This window comes from Sinocyclocheilus rhinocerous, unplaced genomic scaffold (assembly GCF_001515625.1).
Source record: "Sinocyclocheilus rhinocerous isolate Xijiao unplaced genomic scaffold, SAMN03320098_v1.1 scaffold664, whole genome shotgun sequence".
NCBI classification, from domain to species: domain Eukaryota; kingdom Metazoa; phylum Chordata; class Actinopteri; order Cypriniformes; family Cyprinidae; genus Sinocyclocheilus; species Sinocyclocheilus rhinocerous.
This window is the reverse complement of record NW_015658767.1, coordinates 1,632-11,769: the sequence shown is the minus strand read 5'-3', so window position 1 is coordinate 11,769 and position 10,138 is coordinate 1,632. Positions and strand designations below refer to the sequence as shown.

Genomic DNA, 10,138 nt, shown 5'->3' with positions numbered 1-10,138 from the left:
TCTTTTGGTTCTTTTGGTTTATTTTTTTGTTTGTTTCTTTTGGTTTGTTTGTTTCATTTTTCGTGTATTTGGTTTGTTTGGTTTGTTTGATGTATTTGTTTCTTTTGGTTTGTTTGTTTGTTTCATTAGTTTGTTTCTTTTGGTTTATTTGTTTGTTTGTTTCATTAGTTTGTTTCTTTTGGTTTATTTGTTTGTTTGTTTCATTAGTTTGTTTCTTTTGGTTTATTTGTTTGTTTGTTTAATTAGTTTGTTTATTTTGGTTTATTTGTTTGTTTGTTTCATTAGTTTGTTTCTTTTGGTTTATTTGTTTGTTTGTTTCATTAGTTTGTTTCTTTTGGTTCATTAGTTTGTTTCTTTTGGTTTATTTGTTTGTTTCATTCGTTTTTCTTTTGGTTTATTTTTTTGTTTGTTTCTTTTGGTTTGTTTGTTTCATTTTTTCGTGTATTTGGTTCTTTAGGTTTGTTTGATGTATTTGTTTCTTTTGGTTTGTTTGGTTATTAGTTTATTTTGTTTTTTGTTTATTATTTTTTAATTATTTTAAATGTAACAAACACATTGTCATGCCCCTGGACTCTTTGTGTTGTGTTTTCCCTCCCCAGGTGTGCCGTGTTCCCTTTTAATTAGTCATTCCTTGCACCTGTGTTTTCCCAATCACCCAGTGTTTAAAAGCCCCAGTCCTTTCAGTTAGTGTTTGTCGGTCCTCAAACGTCATTCCATGTGTTCCTGTGTCTCCTACGTTCCCCATGTGATCATTAAAGACTGTGAATTGAAGTTATCTCCGTGTTTCCTCGTTCCTCGCTACTTGCATCCCGAGAATTGTGACAGAAGGACCGACCAAAACAGTTACCTCCGTTTGTACCCTCCGTTTTTGTTTCCGTTTTTCTCCCAGTGTTTTTCTTTCCGTTGTGTCGCCCATGGATCCCTTCACTCGCCCCGAATTCCTCCTTCTCCTGCTGGAGCAGGCGGACAGGACTCTCGAGGACCATACCAGACTGTTCCTGATGGTCGCGAACCTTTCAGTTAGTGTTTGTCGGTCCTCAAACGTCATTCCATGTGTTCCTGTGTCTCCTACGTTCCCCATGTGATCATTAAAGACTGTGAATTGAAGTTATCTCCGTGTTTCCTCGTTCCTCGCTACTTGCATCCCGAGAATTGTGACACACATACAGTAACAATAAACAGGCAAACAAAAAGTGCAGAAATGTATAGCAATTATATTTATTTTTTTATTTTTTAGGAACTGAAATTTGACTAGAACTGTTTATTTATTTTTTAGAGCTAGAGCTATGAGACTAGACTGACGCGGCAGTATCAGTGTCCTGTAAGTGTGTTGTTGTGTCTCTGGCAGCTGGCTGTAACGTGTGTTTGTGTGCTTTTTTTGCAGTGGACTGCTGGGACGGTCCAGATGGGATGCCTGTTATCTACCACGGTCACACCCTCACCACCAAGATCAAGTTCAACGATGTGCTTTCCACCATCAAAGAACACGCCTTTGTTACGTCTGAGTGAGTGTGGCGTCTGCACACACCAGTTCTCTGTGTGCTTGTGTGATGTTTTCATACGGGAATCTTCTGAATGTGTGTTATGCAATCATCAACACTTTGGTGTTTGCACGCAGCTATCCCATCATCCTCTCCATCGAGGACCACTGCAGTATTGTCCAGCAGAGAAACATGGCCACCTACTTTAAGAAAGTGTTTGGAGAGATGCTCCTGACCAAAGCGGTGGACATCTCAGCCGACGGTCTCCCCTCGCCCAATCAGCTCAAGAGGAAGATCCTGATCAAGGTGAGAGCCCATTGGCTACATGGCAGGAAATGCCGTTTTGTAGCTGTTCATGTCAAGATTTTCTTAACTAAGCACCTTCACTGTTGGATTGATGTGTTCAGCACAAGAAATTAGCTGAGGGAAGTGCGTACGAGGAGGTCTCGTCTTCAACGCCCTACTCGGAGAACGACATCAGCAACTCCATCAAGAACGGCATCCTGTACCTGGAGGATCCCATCAACCACGTGAGCTCGCCTTCGTTTAAATCTTCATCTAAATCTGACGGCAGATTGTTGAGGCTCATCGTGGATGTACACTGTTGTCCTCACAGGAGTGGTATCCTCACTTCTTTGTCCTGACCAGCAATAAGATCTATTACTCTGAAGAGACGTCAAGTAATCAAGGGAACGAGGATGAGGAGGAGCACAGAGAGGTGAGGAAAACGCAATCTCCGGAATAACAGCAGCACTGCTAACCTGACTGCAGTTTTCAGTAGTGTAATAGTTGTTTAGCTGTTTTCACATAAGTGTTAGGGATGTGCATCTCATAACTGAGGCCGATGAGATACGCATCTCGATGCATAGCTGAAGATACATTAAAGATACAGCTACCGATGCGATACGATGCGATTCACCCCTATTACGATGCAGTGCGATCCGATTTCGATTCGATTCCACACAATGCGATTCGCAGCGCTCGTTCACTCGCCTACTCCTGACAGCAAAATGGATATATTTGCATGACTTTCTAACATTTACAGATGGAGAATATACCTGTGGCATGCCAGTTATGCACTGAGGAAAACACTTCTCAAATGCATTAAACAGCACAAATATATTCGCTGTTTGCCATGGTGGATTGATTTGATCCATGATCGACATTAAGGACTTTAATCCCTTTAATAAAGGCTTTTCCTCAGGTCTCAGTATTGTGATGCATCATATTCAATAGTGGTGCAACGCATCACAAAATTCACGGTTCGGATCATATTCGGATTTTGAGTCACGGATTGGATAATTTTTCGGATCAGCAAAAAACAAACAAAAAAAACCTTACTTTAAGTACTTCTATACCACAGCAAAAACTACTAGCTTAACTAATAAAGTTAGTAATAAAACAAGAACAATTACACAAATTACAAGCATAGATGAAAACAACAAATCACAGTTACAAATATCAGAATTTAGGTGCAGAAATGTAATAATTAAGCTTAACACAATAGTGCTCACTGCACAAGTTAAATACAGATTAATCTTAGTTAGAGCTGTGGTGTTATTGGATTAGCAGTAGCAGGTATTTATTGGCTGCTGTCGCTTTAAGACCAAATGCACGGACCGAATACTGACACACATCCGTTTCTTTCTCAGCTGTTTACGTTCACTCAAGACATAACCGACTGTGTTTACTAGAATACTTGCCAAAGCGGGTATTTTAACATAACTTTGTGTGTATGTGAAAGAAGAATCAATTCGCTGTTCACGCGGTGTCTCTCTCTTTCTGCGTGTGCGCGCTTCGGTTGCGCGCGGCAGTGGCTGAGCGCACAGAAAAAAGCAGATATGTTAGAAACGATGCATCGCGATACAAATGGCGACTCGTATCCGATGCACACTTTTTTTTTAAATCGATGCATGGCATCGTTAACTTTTAATGCCAATGCACCGAGCGAATCGGGGAATCTTCCCATCCCTAATAAGTCTAGCTTCAGGGTCCCCACGAGTCGCAAAAAAAGCAGTTTTATTAAATTCAAGGTCTTAAATGTTGTAAATCTTAATAATCATTAGGGATAGACAAACTGGAATTTAAAATTATGTGATAATTAACCAACATTCAAAAGGCTACGATTGAATGAAATAAACACTCTCTTTCGTGTTCTACAGGCTCTTGCTTTCAGAGCATTTCGCAGTCAGTGAATACTGTGCATTTATGCCAAGTGATTGCTTATGAGCTTGTTGATGATTTATGACAGTGTTTACTTTATGGTTTTTATATTGTAATATGTTGTTAATTGTTGTAACAGTGCAAAATGTAACTCCCTCATCTGCTTGAATGAGCAGCTGGAAGTACTAAAGCATAACTATTTGAAAATTAGAGTCACTTTCTTTCTTTCTTTCTTTCTTTCTTTCTTTCTCTCGCTATAAACTAAAATTAATGCATTCAGTGTATAAGGAATATTTAGGAAATGTCTTTTAGGTGTTTATTCAGAACGAATGTAAAACTGACTTTTAAAAACGCAAATGTTCGTACACCTAGATGCTTATTAGCATGCATATTATTCACTCCAAAATCAAAATGGCTTTATAATTGAGACTGTTTAGGTTTTTGGGGGATTATTGTAAGGTGGTTGTGTCCACACACTGCTAAGACACATTTATATGCAAATGAAGATATTTTGCATCCAATGTCTCCTTTAAAATTAAAATATTATAATCTTAATTCAAGTGATGAAGGATTTCGAAAGTGTGACAGTAATCAGTGTTGAGTACTACTGTAAGGTTTACCGTGCCTGGTTTACATGTTTGAAAATGATTAACAGTTGAAAACATTAGAAATTTAGAAAAGTAATCAAAAAGTAATCAAATGTAATCAGTTACATTACTTTAATAAAGTAACTGAAAAGTTACACTACTTATTACATTTTAAGTAGGGTAACTTGTAATCTGTAACCTATTACATTTCCAAAGTAACCTTCCGAACACTGCTTATAAAGCACATAATAGTACCTTATTCTGCATGAGCATATTTTAGATCCCTTAATCCTAATACAACAACAACCTTACTTACTATTAATAAGCAGCAAATTAGGAGTTTATTGAGGGAAAATGCTTAGTTAATAGTGAATATGTGTTTGCTAATCTAAAGGGTTACTTTAGGTCTAAAGTGCTCTTTAGAAGACATCTTGTAGATGTACGTTTGCTGTTTATAGTAACTTAATTTAACACAAAAAAGCCCCCAGTTTCGGTAGTGTCCTAAGAACTTCCTGTGACACTTTCGATTCAGTTAAATTAAATTAGGTGTGTGTGTGTATACTGTATACACTGCCATTATAAAGTTAGGGATCAGTAAGGTTTGTAATGTTTTTAAAAAAAAGTCTCTTCTGCTCATCAAGGCTGCATTATTTGCATTATTTTATTTGCTCAAAAATACAGAAACAAAACGTAATTTTGTGAAATATTATTGCAATTTAAAATAACGGTTTTCTATTTTAATAACTTTGAAATAAAATGTATTTCTGTGATCAAAGCTGAATTTTCAGCATCATTACTCCAGTCTTCAGTGTCACATGATCTTCAGAAATCACTCTAATATGCTGTGTGATTCTTTGATGAATAAAAAGTTAAAAATAACAGCATTTATTCAAAATAGAAATCTTTTGTAACAATTATACACTACCATTCAAAAGTTTGGGGTCCCTTTCTTTTTTTTAAAAAAGAGATTAGTACTTTTATTTAGCAAGGATGTGTTAAATTGATACAGAGTGACAGTAAATACTTATATTGTTACAAAAGATTTCTATTTTGAATAAATGCTGTTATTTTTAACTTTTCATTCATCAAAAAAATCCTGAAAAAAGTATCACAAATCCCCCAAAAATATATTAATCAACAAAATTGTTTTTAACATAGATAATAAATCAGCATATTAGAGTGATTTCTGAAGATCAAGTGACACTGAAGACTGGAGCAATGATGCTGAAAATACAGCTTTATATCACAGGAATAAATTGTATTTCAAAGTATATTAAAATTAGTGCTGTCAAACTATTAATCGCGATTAATCGCATCCAAAATAAAAGTTTTTGTTTACATAATATATGTGTGTATACTGTTTATATTTATTATGTATATATAAATACACACACATGCATGTGTATATATTTCAGAAAAATTTTACATTTATATATTAAATATATTTATAAATAATATAAATTATATGAATATACATATATGCATGTAAATACATGTAAATATTTTCAATATATATACTGTATGTGTGTGTGCGTATTTATATATGCATAATAAATATACACAGTACACACACATATATTATGTAAACAAAAACTTTTATTTTGGATGCGATTAATCGTTTGACAGCACTAATTAAAATAGAAAACCATTATTTTAAATTGCAATAATATTTCACAATTTTTCTGTTTTTTTTCTGTATTTTTGAGCAAATAAATGCAGCCTTGAGACTTCTTTAAATCCTACTGATCCCAAGCGTTTGACTGGCAGTGGTAGCTCTTTGAACGCATGCATGTCATTGAGCATTCAGACTGTAGCTGCTCCTCTTCTCTAGGCAAGGCAAGTTTATTTATATAGCACATTTCATACACAATGGTAATTCAAAGTGCTTTACATAAAAGGAAATAAAATTATCCTAAAAAAATAATCACAACAATAAAACAAGGAATTTAAAAACTTTTACAATTATTTAAAATTTAAAACAGTTAAAATAGAAAATGATTATACATAAAATACAGTGCAATCAGTTCGGACGTAGCACAGTGCTCGTTCAATAAACGCACAGCTAAACAGATGAGTTTTGAGTCTGGCGCCTTTAAATGTGGCTAATGTTTTAGCACATCTGATCTCTTCTGGAAGCTGATTTCCAACTGATTGCACCTCTAGATCAGTAACAGCATGGACCAGCATGTGACGGAGAAGTGGTTTCACGGGAAGCTGGGAGCGGGGCGTGACGGGCGTCAGATCGCGGAGCGTCTGCTGTCGGACTACTGTCTGGAGACCGGCGCGCCCGACGGCTCGTTCCTGGTGCGGGAGAGCGAGACCTTCGTGGGAGACTACACTCTCTCCTTCTGGTAACCTCCCCTCCTCCACCTGAGAGCGTCAATCCGGACCTTTCAAACTGATTTTTAATCTCTCTTAAAACTAGAAACTCTTTTAACAGAGTTAAGCCAAATACAGTATTGGAGTTTTTAGCAAAAATAAATGATAAAAACATGATAGGCGATTTTCTCAATATTTTGATTTTTTTGCACCCTCAGATTCCAGATTTTCAAAGAGTTGCATCTCGGCCAAATATTATCCTCACAAACCATACATCAATGGAAAGCTTATTTATTCAGCTTTCAGATTATGTATAAATCTCAATTTCTAGAAATTGACCCTTTTGACTGGTTTTGTGGTCCAGGGTCACATAAAATTCAGCCATAATATTTCTCGCCATGAAAATAGCCACAGAAGCTGGAATGGCGTTAAACACAAACAAACAAACAAACAAAGATTTGATCAAGTGGTATTCACCAGATGTCGCAGAGGGTCATACAAGACTGACTCATGCATTTTTGCTTAAAGGTGAAGACCCTACTCAAAGCATGTTCTGCATGATTCTCCTTTCTGTCAAACATATTTTATCGAACTGTCCCGCTTTTAATGTATGTGGAAAACTCTTTTATGAAGTGAACTCAAAGAGTTATTTAGTATAATTTTGCCAGAAAAAGTTTTAGAATTTTTATCATATGTTAATGTAAAAAAACAGTACTGTCAAACAATTAATCGCATCCAAAAAAGTTTGTGTTTACATAATATACGTTTGTACTGTGTATATTTATGTATATATTAATACCCACACATACAGTATATATTTTGAAAATATTTACATGTATATATTTATATTCATATAATTGATATTATAAATATACACAGTACACACACATATATTATGAAAATATGTTATAAACAAATATATTATAAACAAAAACTTTAGATGCGATTAATCGTTTGACAGCACTAGTAAAAAATCTTGTGTAATATAACTTGTGTTTGTTTGTTTGCTGGTTTTTATTGTATTTGTTATACTTGTATTGGTGAATTGTTTTTGCCATTAAAAAATAGCCTAAGATGCTGACATGGCATTAAATGAAAATATACTACTACTCCCAACTGAAAGAGTGAAGCGGCTGTGAGTTAAGAGCGGTGTGGGTTTCCTCTGGACAGGCGGTCCGGTCGGGTTCAGCACTGCAGGATTCACTCTCGGCAGGAGGCCGGCAACCCCAAGTTCTACCTGACGGATAACCTGGTGTTCGACACGCTGTTCGCGCTCATCACACATTACCAGCAGGTGCCTCTGCGCTGCAACGAGTTTGAGATGAAGCTGACCGAGCCAGTGCCGCAGACCAACGCTCACGAGAGCAAAGAGTGAGTCCCACGTCTCAACTGACCCAGCTGATGATCAAAAGAACTTACAGGGGACAGTTCATTACATTTACATTTAGTCATTTAATCATTTAGCAGACGCTTTTATCCAAAGCGACTTACAAATAGAAGGACAATAGAAGCAATCAAAAGAGCAATAAAATGCAAGTGCTATAACAAGTCTCGGTTAGCCCAACGCAGTACATGTAGCAAGTTTATATATATACAGTATATATATATATATATATACTCCGTGATGTGGAATAAAAATCATAAAAATGAAATTTAAAGTATAACATGGAATGTCACGGAATAGAAAGATACTAAGTAAAGTAAAGAAGTAATTGTGACTAGGGATTGCACGGACTAATCGACTAGTCGACTAGTCGACTTCAATGCTCTGCCATGACGCTTTAAGCTTGACGTCGATTAGTCGCTGGTCCTATAGAGGGCGCAACAGGATAAGAAATCTTTGAAGGACTTCCACATTTACGCTCAGTTTCCAAACAGTTAAAATGACAAATAAATGCGTACTCTGAAAGCGCTCCACAAGACATGTGTGATTATATTACTAGATGCTCGAAACTGAACGGGAGAATGCACGTTTTAAACAGCTTATTGTACAGTTACGTTAATCGCCATTCTAATCTAATGCGCTGCTGCACTGTAACGCACACACATAGGCTACAGACAGTAGCTCGTACATCACGCGCACAGAATCATTCAGCGCGGAAATGTTTTGTCAACACTGTTCTGTGATTTCTCAATAAAATAGCTTAGAAACTGAAAAGTTCAAGCATATATTTCTTAACTAAATTCCACAGCTTCACTACTAGTAGAGAGACGCTGCCAGGTACCACAGCTTCACTATTAGTAGGGAGACGCGGCCAGGTAGAATTAATTCACACACGCAATCGCTCTCACTAATGCATTCATATGAATGTAATCTTTACTGTGCTACTTTATCTGTATCTGATTTAGAACGAGCAGAAATCTGTGAGAAACATAACGACCCAAAGACAAAAGAACTGATAAAAAAGCTGTTACAATTACGATTAATTTGCCCCGCAATAATTACCGCAAAACTGACGCGCTGCGAGGATAACAAAAGATCAGGCTATTTACTCCTCAATTAAAATGTTTTTAAACAAGGTCTTTTAAAACAGGTCTATTAGGCTATACAATGAATTATAGTCCTATAATTAAAATATTAACACTGCAGTCATCAATAAAAATCAATGAAATAAAAAGCTTTTATTTCAAGCACCGACTTTCAAAAACAACCTGTTTAACACAAAATAACAATTTCAGATAAACATCATTTACTATTTTTTAAACCGCAGGCCGTTCCCCACAATGTCAAAAATTTCAGGTTTTACTATCCTTGTGGGGAAATTTGGTCCCCTCACTGTAGCATAAACAAGTACACACACACACACACACACAAACACAAACAAACAAACAAACAAACACACACACACAGGTTTGTTTTTGTGAAAAGTGGGGACATCCCATAGGCGTAATGGTTTTTCTACTGTACAGACCGTATCTTCTATTGCCCTACACCAACCCTACCCCTAAACCTACCCCTCACAGGAAACTTTGTGCTGTTTCAGATTTTCAATACACTCCATTCTGTGTGATTTATATGCGTTTTGAAAAGTGGGGACATGGGGTAATGTCCTGAAAAGTCACCTTCTCCTTGTAATACCTATGTCATACCCTTGTCATTATACAAATTTATGTCCTCATTTGTCACAAAAACGCGCGCGCACACACACACACACACACACACCATGTTATTGGTCACCAAGCAGGATTTCTGTTCTTTTAGAGGTACTTTTAAAGAGATAGTATTCAAACTCATGTCTTTCCAAAATAATTTGATTTTCTATATTTTCTTAGTGCATACATACTGTACATAGGCTATATATTTTTACGATCCGGCTCCATATTAAAAAAAAAAATGTTCCCCTCAAAATGTAAAAACTTAAACCAAATTATATATATTTATTATTATAACATAAAATTGTATGTACTTTTTAAATTAAATGATATATTTCTCACTAGTGAATTTGCATTGGGAATTATCAGACTTTGCACGTCACATCATGACAATTTTTAATGAGAAATTTTCCAATTGTAAATAAATGTGAACTTTGAAGACCTTACAGGTTTGGAACAATATGAGGGTGAATATTTTTTATATTTTTGTGAATA

At 36.0% G+C, this 10,138-nt stretch overlaps 1 protein-coding gene across 1 annotated transcript in view; it reads left to right on the top strand.

The window, feature by feature from the left end:
- LOC107723006 (1-phosphatidylinositol 4,5-bisphosphate phosphodiesterase gamma-1-like) overlaps positions 1–7,940 on the top strand; it is a 39,935-nt gene extending 31,995 nt beyond the window's left edge. The window contains exons 12-17 of the mRNA XM_016531507.1: positions 1,385–1,505; positions 1,619–1,787; positions 1,889–2,011; positions 2,098–2,199; positions 6,395–6,582; positions 7,721–7,940. Of these exons, the coding sequence (XP_016386993.1) occupies positions 1,385–1,505; positions 1,619–1,787; positions 1,889–2,011; positions 2,098–2,199; positions 6,395–6,582; positions 7,721–7,925 (908 nt within the window). The 3' untranslated portion in view covers positions 7,926–7,940. The remainder of the gene's footprint in view (positions 1–1,384; positions 1,506–1,618; positions 1,788–1,888; positions 2,012–2,097; positions 2,200–6,394; positions 6,583–7,720) is intronic.
- Positions 7,941–10,138: the final 2,198 nt, after the last annotated feature.